Source organism: Chlamydomonas reinhardtii, chromosome 16, assembly GCF_000002595.2.
Source record: "Chlamydomonas reinhardtii strain CC-503 cw92 mt+ chromosome 16, whole genome shotgun sequence".
NCBI classification, from domain to species: domain Eukaryota; kingdom Viridiplantae; phylum Chlorophyta; class Chlorophyceae; order Chlamydomonadales; family Chlamydomonadaceae; genus Chlamydomonas; species Chlamydomonas reinhardtii.
This window is the reverse complement of record NC_057019.1, coordinates 1,959,594-1,982,059: the sequence shown is the minus strand read 5'-3', so window position 1 is coordinate 1,982,059 and position 22,466 is coordinate 1,959,594. Positions and strand designations below refer to the sequence as shown.

General features: G+C 62.0%; 5 protein-coding genes across 6 annotated transcripts; 3 read left to right on the top strand and 2 right to left on the bottom strand.

The window, feature by feature from the left end:
• Nucleotides 1–66: 66 nt before the first annotated feature.
• CHLRE_16g656551v5 (uncharacterized protein) lies at nt 67–1,932 on the top strand. Its single transcript, XM_043070907.1, has 3 exons — nt 67–354; nt 574–782; nt 1,045–1,932. Exons 1-3 carry the CDS (start codon nt 141–143, stop codon nt 1,762–1,764), a joined length of 1,143 nt encoding a protein of 380 aa, XP_042915549.1. The 5' UTR covers nt 67–140; the 3' UTR covers nt 1,765–1,932.
• A 2-nt stretch (nt 1,933–1,934) lies between these two features.
• Nucleotides 1,935–11,886, bottom strand: CHLRE_16g656500v5 (uncharacterized protein). Of its 2 annotated transcripts, none has more exons than XM_043070905.1 (28): nt 11,643–11,886; nt 11,000–11,259; nt 10,529–10,719; nt 10,238–10,340; nt 9,904–9,997; nt 9,659–9,755; nt 9,297–9,510; nt 9,037–9,138; nt 8,577–8,663; nt 8,225–8,305; nt 7,855–8,057; nt 7,615–7,730; nt 7,290–7,456; nt 6,952–7,077; nt 6,571–6,732; nt 6,275–6,388; nt 6,018–6,107; nt 5,549–5,737; nt 5,212–5,433; nt 4,904–4,984; nt 4,694–4,771; nt 4,438–4,570; nt 4,142–4,251; nt 3,885–3,977; nt 3,599–3,736; nt 3,318–3,422; nt 2,950–3,123; nt 1,935–2,817 (listed from the first exon to the last, which is right to left on the bottom strand). In XM_043070905.1, the coding sequence occupies exons 1-28, from the start codon at nt 11,716–11,718 to the stop codon at nt 2,692–2,694; spliced, it is 3,732 nt and encodes a 1,243-aa protein (XP_042915547.1). In that variant the 5' UTR covers nt 11,719–11,886; the 3' UTR covers nt 1,935–2,691. The 2 variants fall into 2 exon arrangements, with proteins under 2 accessions (XP_042915547.1, XP_042915548.1); XM_043070906.1 differs by having other exon boundaries at nt 11,652–11,886.
• A 336-nt stretch (nt 11,887–12,222) lies between these two features.
• On the bottom strand, nt 12,223–13,946 carry CHLRE_16g656466v5 (uncharacterized protein). The gene is made up of 2 exons (XM_043070904.1): nt 13,442–13,946; nt 12,223–12,567 (listed from the first exon to the last, which is right to left on the bottom strand). Exons 1-2 carry the CDS (start codon nt 13,593–13,595, stop codon nt 12,503–12,505), a joined length of 219 nt encoding a protein of 72 aa, XP_042915546.1. The 5' UTR covers nt 13,596–13,946; the 3' UTR covers nt 12,223–12,502.
• Nucleotides 13,947–14,186: 240 nt separating this feature from the next.
• On the top strand, nt 14,187–16,562 carry CHLRE_16g656433v5 (uncharacterized protein). The gene is made up of 5 exons (XM_043070903.1): nt 14,187–14,296; nt 14,737–14,862; nt 14,984–15,094; nt 15,210–15,878; nt 16,107–16,562. Exons 1-4 carry the CDS (start codon nt 14,285–14,287, stop codon nt 15,348–15,350), a joined length of 390 nt encoding a protein of 129 aa, XP_042915545.1. The 5' UTR covers nt 14,187–14,284; the 3' UTR covers nt 15,351–15,878; nt 16,107–16,562.
• A 54-nt stretch (nt 16,563–16,616) lies between these two features.
• Nucleotides 16,617–22,462, top strand: CHLRE_16g656400v5 (uncharacterized protein). Its single transcript, XM_001697846.2, has 14 exons — nt 16,617–16,777; nt 16,870–16,926; nt 17,001–17,038; nt 17,106–17,238; nt 17,505–17,563; nt 17,848–17,945; nt 18,219–18,291; nt 18,879–19,022; nt 19,431–19,565; nt 19,814–19,909; nt 20,062–20,172; nt 20,506–20,580; nt 21,052–21,264; nt 21,628–22,462. Exons 1-14 carry the CDS (start codon nt 16,741–16,743, stop codon nt 21,796–21,798), a joined length of 1,440 nt encoding a protein of 479 aa, XP_001697898.1. The 5' UTR covers nt 16,617–16,740; the 3' UTR covers nt 21,799–22,462.
• Nucleotides 22,463–22,466: the final 4 nt, after the last annotated feature.

Sequence of the window (22,466 nt, the reverse complement as noted above, 5' to 3'; positions counted from 1 at the left end):
CGTTTTGCACAGCGCTTTTCTCGTCGCAATTGCAAATCCGTCGGCTTTCTGTTTTCAGCAATGGGCTAGCAAGCCGTGTCTGCAGCTCATAGCAAACCTCGTCACTCAAGCATTGCGCCACGTAAAAGCCTGCTGCCAGAATGCAAGTCTGGCGGTTCAACCTTTGCGCCCCATGGGCCACCGCGCGCGCTTCCGTCTCCAGCGGGCTGCTGCTGCTCTTGGCCATCGCGCTTTCGTGCGCGGCCGCTAATGCGGCTGCGGAAGGCTCTGGATCAGCCCGGGCGCCGGCTGAGACGCCGAGGCCGGGCTGCACGCGCGAGCTGAACATGTTCACCTTCCCGCGCTCTGGGAATGGTGAGTGCGCGTCTATGAGCTGGGTCTCGCAGGGTGGGCAGCGCAGGGACCCGGACTGTGCAGGAAATCGGGCGCTGCCGGCGAAATTCTGCCAGCGTTTCCCCCCTCAAGTTGCGGAGCGACTGGCCCCTTGCCACAACCAGGGACGGCTTTGTTTTGTACCTCACCTGCACAGTGTCCCCGTCCCTGGCCCAAACCCCGCGCACCCAATGCACGCAGACGACCGGGCTTACTTCATCATGTTCTACGTGCCCTGGTGCCGCGGCTGCAAGCGCATGGCTGAGCAGTGGGATGCGCTGGCGGACGCTTTCAGCGCCGACCGCCGTGTTGTGCTGGCAAAGTTTGACTGCATGCAGGACGAGGACTTTTGTGCTGAGCGCGAGGGCATCGACCACACCCCCACGCTGAAGCTGTACCATCGGGGCAAGGTGGGAGGGGCGGAGTGTGGGCATGGTAGTGTGGCATGGGACTGGGGAGCGACAGAGCTTGTGAGCTTGCCTGTGTGCTCCCTCTTGACCTGACGGGGCGGGTGGTTTCATCCGCAGCTACCATGCTACAATGTGCGCCAGGCCGCACCCCGCCCGGAAGGCCGGAAGTGGAAATGGAATGCATATGTCGGCTGATTGCAGTTGGGGGTTCCCAGGCCACATGCAAGTGCGCACGAGCCTCACACCAAGCTGCTTGTCGCAGGGAGTCGAGACCTACAAGGCCGACATCTATCACGTGGATTTGATGCGCCCCTTCCTGGCCTCACGCCTGGACCGACTGATGGGCGGTGGTGCCGCTGCGGCGTCGCCACAGCAGCACCAGCACCAGCAGGCGCAGCAGGCGCAGCAGGCGCATCCATCACAGCCAACAGCAGCGGCGTCTGCAGCACCAGCACCGGCACCGGCAGCGTCACGGCATGCCCAGATGCAGAGGCCAGATCTGCAGCAGAAGCGACCGGACCACATACAGGAGCCGGGACGAGTTGTCTACGCGACACATGTTGAGCCGGGCGTGTATGACCGCCCAGCCAATGCTTCATTGGGGGAGCGGTCAGGCGACACCAACAATAACACAGAGTACCAAGCACATGACAACGCCGTACGCGCGCCAGTCGCTGACCACATCAGCGCAGCTGGCGGTGCCAATCATAGCAGCAGAATCACTGCACCACCTCAAGCACCTCCGCCAGCCAGCATCCATCCCGAGGAGCAGGCGTCCTCGACGACTGCTGTGGAGGAGCTGCAGATTGATCCCACGGTGGTTGACATGGCCGCCGAGATGGTGACGGACGCGCATGTACGGCCTGCACACGCCGTCGGTGACGCGGCTGACGAAGGGGATGAAGAGCGTGTGCACGTACGGCAGGGCCGCAATGGCGGGCCAGCGGTGGAAATGCTGCAGCGGGACCGGGAGGACCTGTAGCAAGCTGACGTGTATACCGTTGAGCTTAGGCTGCGGCTTGGAACGGGTGCCCTAGGGAAGGCTGGAACAACCCAAGCTTAACATGAATTGGACACGCAAGGGGCACTTACCCTGTTACCCAAGCAAGCTGTAGAGGTGTAGGGCCATAGGCTCGAGGCATATGCATATATGACTTAAATCAGTACGGTAGCACACCGTGTGCGCAAGGCCGGGGATGCCGGTACCGTCATAGCCACCCCGCCACTGCATGGACCGACGGCATACCAGAATGGCGTAGAGCAAGGACGATCTCCTGTCGTCTTTGTGCGCATTGTGCATGGCTGGCTGCTGAAGGCACGACCTTTCCGCAAGGGGTATTGTTCGTGTAGCGGCATAACACCGCAGACAAAGGACGTGGGGGCATGCTACCGGAAGATGTGCCTGCTTTTCCATGTGCATCATGTCATTTCGGCCTTCGTCCGCCCTCCTTGTGTGCACGTGTACGACCGTGTACGCCCAAGCGCCCATCAACCACTGGATACGCAGCGGGGCCACCTGAACTCCTAGTCACCTCAGCTCACTCCAAGCGCCGCTCAGGCAGCTCGCATTCAAAGAAACCATCCAGCGACCGGCAGACAGGGTTGCAGTCCTCCCCCACAGCGCATACACCAGTCGAAGTTCATACCGGCACTGCACATGTCCGGAGGTAGCCTTCACTTATAACTCAGTACCCCCCCCAGCACCACCGTAGTTTTTGTCATGATGCCAGTCTGCTCTATGTTGCCAGCTTCATAACGAGTCAGTTCGCCCTCTGGACTCGCAGCATCCGCTTCTGAGCTACTATCGCCGCCGCAGCAGCAGCTATACGCATTCGATGTTTACGAGGGCCGCATGTGCAGCAGCTAACAGTCGGTGGCTGCAGCGCCCCGCAGAAAGACGCGGCTGCACTCACGCCTGGGTGTCCTCCTCCGACTGGTGGTGGTTGTGGTGGTTGTCATGGCGAGGGGGAGCGGGATTCGCCAGGCCCAGCCGTTTCGACATCTCCGCATCCAGCTCGCGCTTCCACTCAATCTCCTGCAGATGTCAGCGGCGATCGCAGCAATGAAGTACAGCGATAGCTGCAGCCGCCAGCCATTCCCCGCAACGCATGGCGCGCTTATCAAACAAGTAGGATACAAAGCCCTTCGTACGTAGCGCAGGGCGCACCTGGTAGATCTGGAAGGGCTTGGGCGCAAAGGTGCGCTGGAAGGTCATGTGCGTGATGTCGGGCAGAAGGCTCATGGCGGGGGACAGCAACACACCCGCAAGCCAGAAGCGCGGCCCCGCCATGATGTCCATCGCCACGCTGCACATGTCCGCCGTGCCCGCGATGGGCTGGACCTGCGCGTTGGGTGGTAACACGGTGGTTTCACGCGGCCGACACAGAGCACTGCAGTTGGTGTTGGTACGAAGTGCAAACACACGGCGGGAGTCCAGCCAACGCAAGGCACCCCAGACACATAATGAAAGAGCCAAGGTGTGCGGTGGCTTGCCGTCGCGCAATCAGCTTCACACGTTGCGCCCGCGTATCGCACCTGGAAAACGGCCGAGTAGCCGATGACGTAGGGCCACCAGATGGCGATGGACGCCCAGATCAGCAGGTGGTTGACCCACGTCCAGTAACGCGTGCGCGTCGCGATCTGTATATCGGGCCACGGCGCAGTTTCAGCCGTTGGTCGCGGCAAGGCGTGAGGCGGAGCTTGAATGGCTACGGGATAGTCGCAGCTACGAGTCGGAAAACACATGGCACGCCATACGCGCAAGTATGCGGGCAGGCCTGTCAACCACTCCTGTGCAAAGCCAATTATGTCATCACCTTGAGATTGACCGTGACGATCATGCCAGTGTACACAGTGGTGCCGATCATGACGAGGTCCTCGTAATTGCCGCTTTTGTTTGGCGTGCTCATGGAGTACATGGGCAGGAAGAAGATGCACAGCGAGTGGAAGGACGCCTGCGGGCACCATCGGCGAGCACCGCGGCAGGTAGGCATGAGTAAGTACCCATCTGACCAGCCTGCAACCCTACGCACGTGTCTCTACGGCGGCGCCAGAGCCGCGCCCGTACCCGACGCTGTACCCAGAGGCACATTGTCAGCTCACCAGGACAATCCACCACACCATCTCCAGCAGGAAGCCCTTGCGGGTGGCCAACATGGTCTCCGCGTACAGCGAAGGCGTAGACAGCACCGTCGCCTGCATGGGCCCATTCACGAGCACAGTCACAGGATAAACGTACCATCGAAGTGTTGCTGGTGGCAAAAGCAAAGCGGCAACACACTATCGACGCCCCGTGCTCCCAACCCCCATACACGGGTCCGAGCAGAGCAGCCAGCCGCCCCATGCGTTTGGGCACTCACCATAGACACGTCCTGCTCCAACACGGCGAAGGCCACGGTGGGCGCCGAGGTGAAGATGACGTTGAACATGGCGATGAGGCCCGACGTGAACAGCGGCTGGGCGGAGAAGCCTGGGGCGAGCAGAGCGCACGGCGATGTGGTGAGCGGTGCGCTACATACGCGTAAGGCCATGGCAAACACGTGCTTGCATCTTTGGCAGGACGTGAAAACGGGTCGGGCTTATACAGGTGACCAGTGTGCTCTCCGAGCAGCTGCACACGATCACTGCAGGCAGACAGCATAGCCGGCCAGCTTACCGGTGAGGAAGCCGAAATACATGAGCACCATGTTGTAGATCCAGTTCTTGTAGAAGGCATACCAGACTACCTCGGCGTTGCGCTTGTACGCGGCGCGGCCGTGCAGCAGGATCAGCCGTGCCACGTACTTGAACTGCGGGGCGCGTGAGCATGGGGGCGGGCTCAGACTAGCAGCGCGAGGCGTCAGAACCGGCAGGCAAAGGTTTGGGTCCGTGTTGTGCATGCAGCCTGAGGTGCGCGGTGGAACGCGGCTTGCCTGGGCGAACGAGTAGTCGGACGCCATCACGGCGGCGCGGCCTTCGCGACCGCTGATGCCGCAGCCAATATGGGCGGCCTGCGGGCGGGGCCACGGTGACAAAGTCAGCGTGAAGCCCACCTTTAAGATGTTGACAGCCGCAATCACTCACTGCACACATGCAAAAAGCTACCATTTTAATACGGTACATGCACACTTGAGCGCCCGCACCTGGATCATGCTAACGTCGTTGGCGCCATCCCCAATGCCCAGCGTGATAGCCTTACGCTCGCGCTGCACCAGCCGCACCACCTGTCAGGGCCGGGGGGCGGAAGACACGCGAGCGCAAGGTCCTTGCCACGCGGCGGGCAAATCGGCCGCACGAAGTACCCAGCCCAGTCTAATAAGGCAGCGTTGAACACCCCCGAATCCTTTTTTTAGCCAGTCAACACAGCCCCAAGCCCCAAGGTCCCAGTGGTCCAGCCCCCATCCTCACGCCCCGGCCGCAGCAGCGCCATGCACCCGATGATGACGCGCACCTGGGCCTTCTGCAGGGGGCTGACGCGGCAGCAAACCACGCTCTTGCTGCTGGTGCACAGGTCGCACAGCTGTGACGCGAGCGCGGGGTACTCCGCCCTCAGCAGCCGCGTCAGCGCGCCGCCCTCCACAACCAGCCCCACCATGGACCCGCGCCCGGAGCCCAGCTCTGCATCCAGGCGACTCTGCTCCATCCGTGCCTCCTCCTGCTTGCTGGTCAGCACCTGTGTGAGAGCGTCCACATGCCCCACATATGAGCCTCCCAGGCGGATGCTCAGCAAGATAACGCAAAAGCGAGCGCATGGAGCACCACGCATGAGGTGCATCGCACGCACGCACCGCTTTCAGCTCATCTTCGTCCTTGGCTCCCTCGAAGTCGCGCTCGCGCAGCTCCACCAGCGCCATCTCCTCCGTGAACAGCTTGCAGGACAAGGCAATGCTGATGGCTGTCTCCACCTTGTCGCCCGTCAGAACCCACACGCCGATGCCCGCCGCCAGCAGGTTCTCAATCGCCTCGGGCACGCCGTCCTGTGCATGCATACAGCGCAGGATATGCCCTTGAACGCGGTCATGCCCAGTGCTGAAGTGCACGCCCCCGTGTGGACAAACGCCTAATGCGGAGAGGTGGCAACGGCTGACTACCTCGCTCAAGCCTTCGCCTTCGGGTGCCCTTGCACGTCCTGGCTCCGCTGAACCAACTACTCGCCGTACTTTTTTGTCGCCACCCCATCGGCATCCCAGCATCTCGCTCCGGCCCCCATCCCTTGACTTGGTGCGGCTGCCCTCCTGCCACGCACCCCCTCCGTACCTGCAGCTTGTCCTCCACCGCGGTGGCGCCCAGCAGGTCCATGTCCTTCTCGATGGCCTCACTGGCCGCCGCCACCTTGCCCTCGCGGTCCTGCGAAATAGAGGACACAAAGGAAGGCAAGCATCAAGGAAGGCGCCGCGGGTTGTGTTGTCGTACCCGTCTCTTGGGCCATGTCACTAGCTGCCGGAAGGCAACGCATTGTTAGATACCGTCACAAGAGCCCTTGCTTCCTGCACAGGTGTGACGGCCCCACGCACCTGCAGCGCCACGCACGCCGCCCTGTACTGCTCCGCCCACTTCTCGTACGCCGCGTCCGGAAGGACCTTCTCCGCCACACACAGCGTGCGGTAGCCCGCCTGCGCCATCTCCTCCTGTGGAGCGCACAGCGACAAGGGCGGTCCTTGAGCAAACCAAGCCAGCAAACAGTCGTGATCCTGGACTCTGGACGCGCAATAAGGATGGGTGGGCCTGAACCATGACCTTCTTTCCCAGGGTCTGAATGCGGCCTGTGCGCTCAACAGCTTCCATATAAGAGGGCACCGCCAGTCCTCACCAGGTGCATGCGCACGTTGCTAATGCGCGGCTGCGTGGGCTGCACGCGAGCCATGATCATGGTGTCGGCACCCTTGCAGAACAGCCGGACCTTGCCGTCGGGGCAGCGCGCAATGATGGACATGCGCTTGCGGTCCGAGTTGAACTCCAGCACCGCCAGCACCTGTCGGGAGCGCGCAAACAGGATTAGTGGCAGGACCTTACTCGGTCGGACCCCATGTCTCAAAACGCAATTACCTAACCCACGCACCGCCACAATTAGGTTCCAATTGTGGCCGCCACTTGGCAGGCGAAGCAGGCAGCTGTGGCCGTTCCACAGGATGCACCCCCTTATTTCGGAAGTGGAATGAACTACCCCCAGCCCCGCCTGCGCAGCACTCACGGTGTACTCCAGGTGCTCGCCGGTGCGCAGCACCTCCACCACCACCTTGTCGGTGGTGCGGCTGAACAGGCGGTAGCCCAGGAAGGCCGCGCCCGTCACCAGCGCCTCCTCGTCGGGCGACGACGCCTGCAGCACGACCCACACAGTCATCAGCACAGGTGCTTGGCGCCAGAGGCACGACGGGAATGGCCTAGCAGCTGACTTACGGTTGCCTAGGTGCACACATGCAAGTATACCCGACAATTGAAAGCGGCCAATGCATCATACGTGTGCGTGCCTTGCATGTACGGTTAGTGGGCAGCACGACGTGCGGTACAGCTCCCTGCCTCCTGTCCCACCTGGTACACGTAATGGCCGTCGTCGCTGATGGCGGGCACCACCGTGTTGCACACCGCCAGGTTGAGCATGAAGCGTTCCAGGTCGGGGTTGGGCTGTGGCTGGCCGGCAGCGGCGGCGCGGATCACGTTGGCGTGCCCGCGCATGCTCTTGTTGCTCTTCGTGGGCGCTGCGGACGGCGAGTATGTGACGCGAGAGCGAGGGAACACCTGAGTGCAGCCGCCCAAGCTTAGCCTCCATAACTGCCCGCACCAGTACCGGGATGACGTCCGCACCCGCCATGCACACGGCCGCCCACCCCTTACTGTACGCACGCAAGCTGCGCACCTGCGCGGGACAGGATCTCCAGATCCAGGCCCAGGCCGCGAATGAGGTCGGGGTCCAGCGCGATGGAGTGCGGCGTCTTGGGGTCCACGTGCGACGGGCTGGGCAGGCCCTCGGACCTGGGGACAAGGAAGCGGGCAGGCATGCTATCTGGCTGAGGCGCGCCGCGGCTGGCTGTGTACACAAACCGGAGGCTGCGGCCGAAGCTGTGGCAAGCCTGGACTCGCGCTGGGCAATACTCACTCGCAGGTCTTCTTGCCGTAGACGTGGTCGGCGGCGGAGATCCACACGAAGCCCATGACGTTCTGCGTCAGCGTGCCGGTCTTGTCGGACAGCACGTACCGCACCTGGCCCAGGTCCTCGTTCAGGTTGGTGGTGCGGCAGGAGAAGGGCGTGTCGGTCTCGGCGTGGTACATCTCCCGGTCCTGGTCGTAGATCATCTTGCACTGCAGGGCGGCACGGAGATGTGGGCATGTGTCACTGAAGGGCGTGCGGGAAGCGTTGAGGAGCCAGGGCAGCCGTTGACTCTTAGCCGGAGGTAGCCGGAGCAAGCCACGGAGCTCATGATTGGATACGGTGAGCATAGTGCTGGAGCGGTGTGAGGGCGACTTACCTGGAACACCTTGACCACCTCAATTGTGACGTACAGCGAGATGGGGATGACGCCGTTGAGCAGAATGACCCAGCGAACCACCTGCGTAATCGCAACAGCAAAGATAGCAGCATGCACTACGAGATCTGGACGCGCCGCCGCAAGCTCCGACAGTCCCAGACCCTACGCCGTAGGTCTCGGCAAAGGTGCGGGCTTGCAAGTAACTTAACCTCACCCCGTGCACACACCGCAGCGTGTTCCTCAGCACCCACACGCAGGCACTCTTCGCTTGCGCATTCGCATGCACAGTATCGACCCTTTTCTTGTACTTTTCTCACACAGCCCTGGAATAGCCCCCGCCCGCAGCGCTCACCCCGATGACCCAGCCCCTAAAGCTGGGGTAGAAGTCCGGGTACTTGCCGGTGAACTCCAGGTACCAGTCGTCGCGCGCGTGCGCTTTCTGCAGGGGGTAGAGCAGTCAGGGAGGCAGGCGGGAAGGCAGGCGGGCAGGAAAGAGCGTCGGGCATCATTCCTGCAAGCTCTGCGCGACAGCAGTTCCAACATGGCTTCCTGCCTTGTCGCATACAGTCACGTGTGCAGTCAAAGTGCCCTTTGAGTCATGGAAACGATCTCCCGGCTTGCAAGCCGGGGACGATCGATACGGGTAGACTTCTAGCATACCGGTAAGCCCCTATCACTTGAACACGGCGGTGCAACCTCAAGCTGACCCAAATGTCTCTGCAGCCGCAAAGCCATTACCACCCTGCAGCTCCTGGGCTAGCAGACAGGCGCAAACCGCTGCGCCCCCTCCCCATCAGCAAAGCCTGCCTAACCTGCCAGATGATCTCGCCCATGGACATGAGGGCGGAGATGACGAACAGCAGGATGAACATGGTCATCACCAGAATGTTCATGTGACGCTCCAGCTGCGTGACCTGCAGGTGTTGAAGAGGTGTGTGTATGGGGTTGCAAGGATTGGTACAGAGAAGTGGGGGGGGGGTCAGTGTGGTGGGTGTCGCGAGGTGCAGTGCGGTATGCGGTGTTGGTGAGTAGGGCGCATGCCGGATTTGCAGCAGGGGGCTGTGCTGCTCACCTTGCGCGGCGATGGCGTGCGGTTCATCATGATGCGCGACTCGATCCCGGTGTACACCACCACGCCCACCACCCAGTCCGTCTTGCGCAGGCTGCACCCGCGCAGCAGAAGGTTGTCGGCGGTCAGCGGCAGCTGGTGCTCCGCGGCATCGGGGTCGGCGCGCTTCATCACCGCGCCCTCGAACCGGTACAGGTGCGTGTTGGGCAGCTCGCACCTGCAAGCGCGGCGACAGATACCGCATCATGACACTGCGCAGGAAGAATGCCTGGGCCACAAAGCGCAAGCCCTGACCTGCAGCTATCAGAGACTGACACCTGTTGTCCGCCAAGAGGGAGCGGACCCGGACGAGGACGGCGACTCACCGGATCACGCTGTCCTCCGCAAACTCCTTGAGCTCGTCCGCCAGGTGCTTTCCCGCAGTCTTGGAAAAGCAGTTCTTGATCTTCAGGTTGGTCTCGCCTGCACGTCCGTTCCATATGGTCGCTTGTGTGTTCCTCGTGACAACGTTGCACGCGTCTTTGCCACCAACGCCGCCGTGCGTTTGCTGCCCCATACACCCGCCGTGTGCGCACGGTACGCGTCAAGACCACTGGCAGCACCCACACACCGTCCAGGTTGGCGGTCTCCACATAGCAGATGTCGCCGGCGTCGGAGGAAGACAGGAACACCAGGTCCGCCGGAATCTCCGTGTCGTTCATCACCTACATCGGACCGCAGCGAGCGTGCGCTGCCTGATGTCAGAGCATGTGCAGCTTTGACCATGAACTAGCACATCCCAACACCGGTCGTCCGGGTAGCTTGCATTCAAGGCACGAGGCTGGCCAGCGGACTAGCTCCCGCAGCCACGAGCAGACTTATCCGCCGCCCGCGTTACCCAACGCTGTCACCACACGTGCTCCCTTGTGGCCGCCCTGCCCTGCTGCGACCACACCCTGCCGCACCTTGACAATGTCACCCACAGCCAGGTCCCGCCATGGCACCGGCGTCTCCTTGCCGCCCTCCTCCAGCACAAGCACTGTGCGGTTGTTCACCTCGTTGTCGCTCCTGTGGCGCGTACGGGATACGGACGCGCTCGGGCGGGAAGGTACTTGGCTCCCCCACTCGCACCGGCTTGCAGCTGACCCAGATGGGGTCACGGCAGTTGTTGAACCCGTTTGGGCTCCGGCACGCGCCTGCATGCACCCGCCCGCATTGCACTGCACGGTTCATGGCCTTCTCCATTATCAGAATACCTGTGGCGGTAAAAGTCGTCCACAATCTCCTTGATTGCGTTGATGGTCAGCACAATGACCAGCGGCGCCACCGTTGTGAACCAGGAGGTGGGTGCCAGGCCTGGGATGAACTGCAGGATGGCGATGACGAGGAAATACAGGTTCGCCACGCGCGTGAACTGCTCGAACAGGTTGACCGGCAGGAACGTCAGCTGTGAGGGAGGGCGAGGGGTAGGAGCCATGGGGCGCGGGCATGCAGGAGAACCTCAAAGGCAAGGCGCATGGTGCTGCGCTTGGGTCCGTCGATTCGGCAGGCAATGATGCGCCAAATGCGTACTCTTCAAGGCACACATTACACACACAATTACGGCATCAGGTGGCCATACAATTCCAGTCTAGTGGCGCGCCTCGCGCCTGGTCGGCATAACCAGGGCGCCGCTTGCCCAGTGGACCAAGAGCCGACAGCCAACCCGATGCCGGACATGAGCTCACCAGCGTGTACTTAGCCGTGCGAATCTCATTGGATGCGTACTCCCCGTGCAACACGCAGCCGAAGGAGGCTTCGAGGCCCCGAATGACAACGTTCTTTTTCTGGTTGGGTTTGACTGTGTGCGCGAACACGTCGCGGAACGCCGGCTCGCCAGCTGCCGGACCCGCCGATGCAGGCGGCATGGGCGTTGCTGGGGTCGATGGTGCATTCGCACCCGGCAGTCCAGCTGATGGCGCGCCGGCAGCGACTTGGACTGTCGGCCCTGTCGCGCGTGTGCGCGTGTGGAGTGGAACGAAGGGGTGGCTCCTCAAGGCTGAAGTCAGCGCTGGGTGGACACGGGTGAACGGGCTGGAGGGCGTGTGCGCTCGTGCAACATCGAACACATGGCTGTTGACATCAGCTTCAACTGTTGCGTGTTTCAGAAACTCCCCGCTTGTTTCGGTCTAGAGCCCATCGGTTGTCATGCGGCGAGTGGGTGCCCGCCAGCTGAGTCCCCAAGCAGCTGCCTGCTCCAAATAGCTAAGCATCTTCCTATTCAGCTCTATACCTCACTTCACGCTACAGAGCGCCGATCTGCCGTTAACGCCACGCCCGGCACTGGAGCGAGCCGGAAACTGCTAGCCCCCACCCAAAGCTCCGTCGCACCTGACACACCTCTTCGCTGCTGCTCCTCAGTAGCCTGTTCTTCCAGCTCCACCTTTTGCGGCCCCGTCTTTGACATTTTGCTTGTATGCTCGCGGGAGCTGGACTCAAGCTTTAGAGGATCATAAACGTTATATATATATGAATGTACGGTGCAGCGGCGCCAGGACTGCAAGGGAGGTCGGTCACAGTCGCGCCAAATTGAACTCGCCCAGTTCAAGCAACCTGCGGCATGTGCCGCTTGCTATGTATGTAAAGCAACTGCAAAGATAACAGTTAGCTGCATTATTGACATGACCGTACCGTTTAGCTGGCTGATCGCGGTTCGCTCGCGGGTTCGTGTCCAACATTCAGCCCATCCCTTCTCCCCCTGCGGAACGACTCCTTCCCTGCACAGTTGCATTGGGCTGTAAACCGTGCACACAGACTCTTCGGTGGTAATCCGCGAGTGTTCAGCAAACAGGATGGCCCCTTGCCCCTGGCCACCCGTGCCTACGGCAGGTGTCTTCTTGGGTACACACACGCGAGTGTACTACAGGCTTGTTGTGTTTGCCTGGTCGGTAGTCACTCTCCCCACCCTAATTCCATGGCGTTCTTACACCTGCTGGCATGCACACCTTGCGTTCTATGTAGATTTCAAGCATACGGTATGACAACCCTTCGTTTCGACTGGAGGTACACCAACGGAGGAACTCGACCACCGCTGTTGCCCATTTGCCATTGCGCCCGCCTGTCGTACTTGCATCGCTGTGCTGCCATCTTCTCTGCTTGCTCGCCTGCCTCTTTCCTGCTTGCTCACTCGCCCGGCCCTTGCTCTGACGCATGCTGTTAGCACATCAGCGCTGCTTCTCGACGTCCGCGGATCACCACGTGGCAGGTGCGTCGCGGTCGTGTTGCTGCATCGACCCGCTAAGGATGGCGTGAAAGTCTGTGCGGCGTGGCCGGGCCGGGCGACTCGGAGTCCGAGGAGAATGCAGTTGAGTCGACCGTAGCGCGGTCACAGCAACAGCTGCGGTAACCATGGAATCCTGCAGCAGGGATGCCGGTAAAAGGACTTTATGACTGCTTGCAGTGTTATCGTGGAGCTGTGAAGGGTTTACACGCCACAAATCCTGGCTGTGGCACACGCTGTGGCACAGGGAACTGCAGGTGTCAGGTCGCCAGGAATGACGTGGTTAATGCACAGGGCAGTCGCACTTGCGGGACCAGAAGTGAGAAAGTGTTTGCCTGCCCGATGCCTAGCCTTGCCGTATGCTGCAGGCACGTGGTTGCCCCTGCCCCTGCCCCTGCCCCTGCCCCTGCCCCTGCCCCTGCCCCTGCCCCTGCCCCTGCCCCTGCCCCTGCCCCTGCCCCTGCCCCTGCCCCTGCCCCTGCCCCTGCCCCTGCCCCTGCCCCTGCCCCTGCCCCTGCCCCTGCCCCTGCCCCTGCCCCTGCCCCTGCCCCTGCCCCTGCCCCTGCCCCTGCCCCTGCCCCTGCCCCTGCCCCTGCCCCTGCCCCTGCCCCTGCCCCTGCCCCTGCCCCTGCCCCTGCCCCTGCCCCTGCCCCTGCCCCTGCCCCTGCCCCTGCCCCTGCCCCTGCCCCTGCCCCTGCCCCTGCCCCTGCCCCTGCCCCTGCCCCTGCCCCGCGGCCCTCTGCCCCTTCCTTCGCCACATGACAGCTGTGACGTGCCCGGCTGCTTGGAACGTGTTCTTGTGCACGCGGACTGCTAATTATCAAGGCTTAGCGGTGGCGGCGGCGGCGGCAGCAGCAGCAGCGGGGGCGCGTGCGAGCATCTTGGTAGCGGAGGGGGCGGGAAAGGCCACCTGGAGGAGGAAAGCGCAGCGCCGCCCAAGAAGCGGCGCAAGCGCGCAGGCTGAGGAGCCGGCTGGTGTCTAGGTAGCGGTCCGTGGTGGGGCTGGCAGGGTATGCGTAGCGGCATGACAAGTAGTGCGGCTGTGGACGTCTGTGGACAAGCATGCTGCGTCTGGCTGCGGTTCGCTCTGCTGTGGCATCGCGATTGCTAGGCACCTGGTTTGGCTTTGTGCCTGTAGAAACCGACACCGGCTATGTCCGGGCGATGAGGTTGTTCGGCCTCAGACTGTGAAGGGGCTCAGCCCCTATTCCCGTGACCGGGGAACACTTGTCAAGACTTATGCGCGGTGCGCGGACTGCTAATCCTCAAAAGTGTGGAAGATGCGAATAGAAATGGCCAGAAATGGCTATCAACGCAGGTCGCCTGCCCACCCTAAGCCTCGGCACCGGCGCTGCTTCTTGCGCCCTGTTGCGCCTTTATATAGGGCCTGCAGTGATTGGGATTTTCTTGGGGGGGGGAGAACTATCAGGATGTGACAACACAAAGACGGGACAGTCCTGGACAGGGGAGAGCCCCTCTCCTGCGGCCCTCTGCCCCATCCTTCTGCGGCTTCCTTCGCTCGGGCCCCCCGCCCCCCTGTCAGGATGCTTGGAGTAGGAGCGCAACCGGTCCCCGAAGTTACAGTACCGTACAGTCCACGGGGCTGGCGGGTCCACCATGAATTCATGATTTGTTGTCTCGCTCCTCAAAGGCGAATCGAGCTTGTGTCTCCACCATCAAAGCCTAGGAAGACAGTCTTGGCCGCTAGTGTTCTGGTCAGCTCAAATAAACTGTAGACGTCCCCACGAATAGAATGTCTGCATGTGTAAGTACCGTGTGGCGTCCCTAAGCCGCTTTATCCCCCAATTTTGATGATCTGATCTATAAGATGTTATGTGGGCCGCGAGCTGCCGATGCAGTATGCAATTACTCCTATGATTGCGAGTGTTACACGAGAGGACGGACAACCCGAGCGCTCAAGCACGCAGGGGCCGTCGAATGCTACCTCTTCGCCAGTGGGGCGGCAGGGCAGGCGGCGGGGCAGGAGGCGGGGCAGGCGGAGGCGGCGGGGCCGGCAGAGGCGGGGCCCCGGGGCGCGGTGCACGTGCTGTGGCACTACCACTTCTCCGCCTTCCGCCGAAAGCGCTGGGCTGCGTTCATCCAGCGCGACCGCGCGCTCCACCGCGTCGCCAAGCAGCTCACGGGCGGCAGGCCCAAGGAGGAGGTGGTGGTGGGGTGGGGTTCGTGCCTTCGTGGGCCTTCCAGGGAGGGAAGGGCGGCTCCCCCATCTCCGTCAGGGGCGGGCGCGCGCCGACGGGGCGGCTCATCAAGCTGCTCCGTGAGCGCTACGCCAAGCATGTGTTCATCATCGATGAATACAAGACCTCCAAGGTGGGTGGGTTGAGTGGGATTGCAATTGCTGGTGGGTGGGTGGGCCGCTGGGTTTATGCCTGGCTTTAGCGGAAGCCCTTGTATGGCCCCCCTCCCTCCCACCCTCCCGACGACCATGCAGACCTGCTACAACTGCGGGTGTCAGGAGATGGCCATCAAGCGGCTTGGGGGGCTGAAGGAGGGGCAGCGGCCCTGGTCGGTCAAAGTCTGCAACGACTGCTTGACGACCTGGGTGAGGACCGTGCATGTGCGGGGACGGCTGGGCACTGGGGACGGATTGATTGACAGGTTGACGGTTGGAACAGCTCATGTGCGCTCTCTTCTTCCTCCCCGTTCCACATCCCCAGAACCGCGACGTCTCCGCCGCCAACGTGATCCGTGTGCTCCTCCTGCTGAAGCTGATGGGCTTCGAGCGGCCGACCAAGCTGCAGCGGCCGCCATGGCCGCCGGCGGCGGCGGGGCCGGGCTGCGAGCCTGAACGGCGCTAGCAGGGCGTGGGGCTGAGGGTGCACGTGTCGATTGGCGGCGAGTGACGTGACTAGTTTGTTAGCTGCGGGTTAGCACGGACTGTGCACCCCACCCAACCGGCCACGTCCGGATTTGCGGGGATGCCAAAGGCCCCCAACATAGAGGCGTGTGCAATTTGCGTGTGCTTAGTAGGCGCCCGCGTCAAGGTGGCTGGGTTGATAACGACCCGGGAGGGGAGGGCTCAGCCCTTTTCCTGCCTCCCTAAGGCAGCCACCTCCTTGTTGATGATCCGTTCCGGACCACCCTGAGGGGATATCGTACAGCACCCGGAGGGTGCGTGACACGCGTGTGGGTTTCACACACGGCGGATGAGCCCATGCGTAAGTCCGCTAGCGCTTATCAGCGCTACACGCACGGAGTCCTACAAGTCTATTACAGGTGTATATCTTACACCACCATTCACACGGTTATCATATAGTTTCCTTGTTTCCCAATAGGAATCCCCATTAGCACCTTAGTTGTCGGAGAATACGTTCCACTCTCTCTCGGTAAGCACCTAGTATGTTCCTGTCAAGCTAGAGATAGCTTACAAGTGGTATTGCGGCACAGCACATAAGCACGTGCATGCATCGGGGGTGAGGCGGCTCCCACGCCACAAAATCGAACCTATGAAAACTCGACTGGGTTGACGCGATGAAGCGCCCAGATACACATACAGGAGCCACCTCCACACACCGCGCCCCGCATCATCACTCGACGCCCTGCTGCTGCCTCAGTTCGCCCCAGCCTCAGGTGCTCAGCCTCATGTCGTGATCAGCACTACACATCCGCTCTGGTCACGGTATTACTGGTAACGGGGGGGCTGGGCAGTCTCCGGCGTGGGGGCGACGTATTTCCATGATCGTCGATGCCTGGGCTGGGTGCAATTTTGTTTATCCGGCCGCAACTATATTAGGCACTTGCTTTGCCCTTTTCATGTCCCATATGCCCTGCTGCTGCTACCATTCCAGAATTGGGGCCATATGTGTCCATGGTATCGGATAATGGCCTGGTGCAGGGCATCCGCGGATCTGGAGCCCAGAGATGGGTGGGCGGAGCCGGGACCGGGGGGCGGGGGAGGGCGAGGAGCGCGGGGAAATGGGAAGGAGCCGGAGCAGGGGAAAAGCTGGCGCAGGCCCGCAGCGAGCGTTACCGCGCAACACCCGCAACAGAGGCAGCTCTACACCCAGGGGTCATTTTGCAAGTCACTTTGCCTCGGGACACTTTGCGCGCTGGATGGCGGAATAAACACACCCGGGAAAGGCATATGCGAAGCGCCATTGCGCGCGATTGGCGCGACCTGGCCGGCTCCTGAGAAGACGCGTCGTAGCCAGGCTTTATTATTTCTTCACCCCACCAACAGTAGTAACCATGCAGTGCTCAACAATGCAGCAGCAGAAGCTGGCTGGTGCGTGCTGTAAACTTGCTGCAATCGATTGATCAGACGTTCTGGTGCCACATGACCAATTGATCGTCGCACGCTGGCTGCTGATGTTACAGGTCGCCGTGAGGCCAAGGCCGCCGCGCAGAAGGCGTGCGCTGGCGTTCGCGTCGCAGGTGCGCATGCTTGCTTACCGCTGTTGGAAGTGACTTGCATCGACCCAGAACGTGCATTTCCTGCAATTGCGCAGGTGCTTCTGCCCGCGTGCCTGTGAGCACTGTGCGCCAGGTGCGTTGGTGGTTGGAAACGAAGCGAACCCTGTTTGGCCTCATGGGCTCTGGTGTCGTCGGTGCAGGCGACCTCCTCGGTGCGCGCTGCGAGCCGTGCTACCTCGGTGAAGGTCCAGGCGACTGCTACGGTTGAGAAGGCGACCGCTCCTGCTGGCTCGCTAAGCAGCAACGGTGCCGGCACGCGCGTCATGATCATCGGTGAGCCGTTCTGTTTGCTGCCCTGGAATCTCTTGCACTCACGACGATCGGCTAGCACCGATGTCAGGGGCGCAATCTGGGGGCGGAAGGGGTGTAGTAGCCGAGAGAGAAGGGCGCGAATCCGGTACATAGCCACCGTGTGGGGTGGACGTGTGGGTTTGGTCACCGGCACGCGTCCTTGGTTGTGCCACCCTGGCGAACTGGTAGCAATTGACAAGCACGACGGCAGCAGCAGTAATCGCGTTGCCTGCTGGCATCATCTGCAGGTGGCGATGGCTACTGCGGCTGGGCGACTGCTCTGCACCTGTCGGCGCGTGGCTACGAGGTAAGGCCAGGGATGGGTGCTGCACAGTGCAACCAGAAGGCTGTGAAGCGGCATGGCTCGCATGCTGCTGCCGCTGCCGCCTCACATGAAGATTGTTGGACCAGGCATTAGTGCCTTACCCGCCCCAGCCGCGCACTGACATACCTTATCCACCATGTCTACCGTGCGGCAGCAGTCGTTGACCACTCGGCACCGCATACCAGCCCGCACGCCTTGTCCACGCATGCGCCGCTGCTGACCTGCTGCGCCTGCTTCACCTGCCGCCCGCAAATGCGACAACACAGGTGTGCATCGTGGACAACCTGTGCCGCCGCCAGTTCGACCTGCAGCTAGGTCTGGACACCCTGACCCCCATCGCCACCATCCACGACCGCGTGCGTCGGTGAGTCGGGCTGGGCAGGAGGTCGGCTGGCAGCTGGGGACCACAACAGGGCGTGGTTCACGCATCAACAGCAAGGGCTACCGGCCTGCGTCGTCACTGCATGATGGGTGGCGGCTTGGCGCGGGTGTCTGGTGCAACTTGAAGGCTTCGGACAACACACCTGCCCAGCATTCCACGCGATACCCTCCAGCATTGATCCCGACATGTCGTTCCTCCTCGGCCCGCCCCGCTCACTCCCGCCGTCTGCCGCCCTTTCTGCACGTCTGCCTGCAGCTGGGGTGAGGTCTCGGGCAAGCACATCTCCCTGCAGATCGGCGACATCTGCGACTGGGAGTTCCTGTCCCAGGTGTGTGGCAAGTGAGGGCAAGCATGCAAGAGGCGTGGTAACAGGGTGCGCGTCACGTGAAACAGTCGGCATGAAGCGGGTTGCAGGTTAGAGGCCAGCAGAAAGTGGAGAACCCAGCCGCAGCAACGGGCGGTCATTCATGTTGTACGCGGCACGTGGGGCGCATTGAGCAGCATGGGGGCGAACCATGGATTGTGGCACGGTTGTGTGTTTGGGAGCAAAGTCGGAGTTGAGGAGCCAGCGGTCGGAGAGGTCCATAGTATGTGCAGTTATGTGGGCGGCGAGGGCCGGGGGCGGCTCACGCTTGCGATCGTGGAGCTTCCGCTTGCGGTTGACTGATCCACTGCGCCATTTGCGACGATGACTGGGCAAAGGCTGGGCCAAGACTGGGTCGATCCTGGGTCGCCCTTCGACGGCGACCCGGTCCCCGGCATAGCACTATTCAGCGCCAGGCTGGAGCTGCAACCGGCTTTGCCCGATTCCTATGCACAATGCCACGTGTTCTTTCAAGATTCCTCGGTGACGGCTTCCTCACTCCGCTCCCCAACTCCCCCCGCGGTCGCTTCCCCCCGCGTACCTCCGCACAGGCCTTCACCAGCTTCAAGCCCAACCATGTGGTGCACTTCGGCGAGCAGCGCTCCGCCCCCTACTCCATGATTGACCGCCAGAAGGCCGTGTTCACGCAGCACAACAACGTGATCGGCACCATTAACGTGCTGTTCGCCATCAAGGCAAGCCGCGTGTTGGTTGGGTGGGGGTTGGCCGAGTCCACCGCGTGTCGCAGTCCTGAGTCCGGAGGGGTCCGGAGGGCGTTGGGCTCAGACAGTGTTGGCAGTATGAGCAGCAGGGAGGGCACAGGGGTGAAAGCGCGGCGTAGTCAGCGTTGTCAAGTGGTGCAGAGGGGCGCGTGTGGGGCCAGGTAGGGAAGGGCAGCAGTGCATGGCCGCAGGGCTGCCGCACAGGGCATGGCAGCGATGGCCTGTGGGACTTGAGGGCCCCGGATGCTGCACGGCAGGACCGACTGAAGGACTGACTGAAACGCCTGTGTCCGTGCATACCCCAGTGCGTCGCATCGGTGCTCGCCGTGTCTGCGGCCTGACGTGTCTGGCGTTGTGTGCGCGGTGCCGTACGTACTGTAGGAGCTGCAACCCGACTGCCACATGGTGAAGCTGGGCACGATGGGCGAGTACGGCACCCCGAACATCGACATCGAGGAGGGCTACATCACCATCAACCACAACGGCCGCACCGACACCCTGCCCTACCCCAAGCAGGTAGGCGCGGGGGGTTAGCCATCCATGGGGGGAGCGGGTGGTAGAGGGTGGTAGAGGGTATTAAGTCAATCCGTAAGAGAGGGCGGGCTGGTGTGAGGAGCGCGAGCATGGGCTGGCGTGCTGGCCGCGCCATGCCAGTGGGTACAGGCGTGCATGGCCTCGCGTGTCACTTGGACGTGATGGCCCTGACCGAATGATTAACGACCTGCACCTTGCGTCTACGTCTTGCGCCTCCTTACAACACGCAGGGCAACTCTTTCTACCACCTGTCCAAGATCCACGACTCCACCAACATGCTCTTCACCTGCAAGGCCTGGAAGATCGCCGCGACCGACCTCAACCAGGTGCGCAGTTGTTGAAGCTATGAATTGCACATGTCCCCTGGCCGACTGGACGTCGGGTTTCTCAGCCCTTGTCCCGCCGTCAGCATCGGCGCACCCTGCTGCTTCGCCTCACCGTGGCTGCCCCCCGCGCTGGTGCTACATGCTGCCCACAGGGTGTGGTGTACGGTGTGCGCACGGACGAGACCATGGCCGACCCGCTGCTGCTGAACCGCTACGACTATGACGGCATCTTCGGCACCGCGCTTAACCGCTTCGTGGTGCAGGTGAGCGTGTGCAGATCGGGAGTGGACGCCAGGGAGGCGTGGCGCGGGTTTGAAGGGCAGGATGGGGTACGCCGGTTGGCGGTAGGATGGGGCACCGGATGGAGGACGCGGGTGCAGGCGTTCGGCCCACGGCGTGGTCTGTTGGGATGAGTGCTCTTTGAGACCCATGAGGCAAAACGTCTGCGCAAGCCGTGCAAGGAACAGGAACCTCAACTTCGGGGGTGCGAGGGTGCACCGGCTTGACGACGGCCCCCGCCACTGACCCAGCCCGGTCATACATGCCACCCCGCTGACCTGTCTGCGCCCGCTGCGCACTGCCACGTGTGCACACAGGCCGCCGTGGGCCACCCCCTGACCGTGTACGGCAAGGGCGGCCAGACCCGTGGCTTCCTGGACATTCGCGACACCGTAAGTGGCAAGCGTGGGCGTAATCCGGTCTATGTGGACGTCACTCTGGGGGCAGTGGTTATGCGTGTGGTGGCGTGGTGGGGTGGTCTGCCTCAGGCGCGGGTCACTGGGCCACCGGTGCAGGCTGGGCAGGGAGATGGATTATACGGACGGGCAGGAGTAGGGGCCGCCAGCCAGCAGCAAGCCACGAGGCATCAGAGGCAGCAGTTCGAGAGGCAGCGCTTTTGTGGCGGGGCAACGCGAAGAGTTGGAGAATGGGGTACATGAAGAGTCCGCAGTAAGGATTCGGGTCGGGCGGAATGGGACAACAGGCAATGGAGTGCTATTCGGTGGACACACTGCCTGCCTACCAGCGCTAACGAGCTGGGTCTTCAGCAAGTCCTAACCGCATATCCGATCTTCCGGTCTGGAACTTAATGCTGTTCCTCCTCGCACGTAATCCACGGCACATGACACACGTTACACACGCAGGTGCGCTGCATCCAGCTGGCCATCGACAACCCGGCGCCCAAGGGCGAGATGCGCGTGTACAACCAGTTCACGGAGCAGTTCAGCGTCAACCAGCTGGCTGAGATCGTGGAGCGCGAGGGCAAGAAGCTGGGCCTGAACGTTGAGGTCACCAAGGTGCCCAACCCGCGTGTGGAGCTGGAGGAGCACTACTACAACGCCAAGTGCACCAAGCTGGTAAGCCGTCTCTTGCCAGGAGCGAAGCATGCTCGCCTGGGAAGGGCGCCAGTTCAAGTGATGTCCAATGAAACCAGGAGAGGGTTTGCATCACACCTGATAACCGCACGCAGTACCGTAGGGGGCAGAAGCAGTACTGGGGAACAACTGTCGGGACCTCATGAGATAGTGTCGGGGTGGAAATCACCGAGAGACGGAGGAGGCAGGAAGCAACTTCGTCAGAGAAAGCGGCAAGGAGCACTCAACACCGTGATGAGCTCGGCTTATCGTTCGCCGCTTGCGGCTCGTTCCTAGCGCCCAAACCACCACGCATCCGACCCTGACGCCTCCCCCGAACGACACACGCGTGTTCAACCCCAACAGAGGGACCTGGGCCTGCAGCCCCACCTGCTGGCCGACAGCATGATCGACTCGCTGCTGGAGTTCGCGGTGACGTACAAGGACCGCGTGCGCCACGAGCTGATCAAGCCCGCCGTGGACTGGCGCAAGACTGGCGTCAAGGTGAACACCATGGGCGCTGCGGTGGCCCGTTAAGAGGTGCCCGGAGTGCGCCCAGGCATGTAGATGTGGCGGAAGGCAGGGCGGAGTGGAGTCGCATGTCATGAACTAAGCACCGGTAGCACCGGCAGCGGGTCAGGCATACGTTAGAAGGTCACAGTTGCGGCGCTTTTGTTGAGAGCGCCGCCACTGGGCTGTATAGTTCCCAGGAAGACTCAGGCGCCGTTCGGGTGTGGAGCGGTGCGAAGCACGACGTGCATTGACGTGTGAACAAACTACCCTGACAATGGTTACACCGGTAGCGCTGTCGCGTGTGGCCGCGCTTGCTGGGGCTTCGGAACCCTTGCTATGGGCGCGTGTGGTTTGGTCTGAGGCAACGTTAGGTCTTGTGGGGCGACGGCACCCACAGACACACGTCACACGGGGCACGACACAGGGCAGGGCCGCATATGCGTGTACCGTATGCTTCACTCCAGGTGGTCCAAGCTGATTGAGGTTGGGGTCTTGGGGAGCACGTAGCATTGAATGCGTTACATACAGGATCCGCCTGGCAGGCTGCGAATCGCGCCTGGCAGGCTGGGGATCGCTCCTTCTTTTCTTGGGGAGTGGTAGGCGAAAAGCCGCGCTCGGCGCGCCTGACGATAGAGATCGCGACCAGGCACCAGGCGAGGAGGTAGTAATGATGTAACAAGGACGTGGCTACA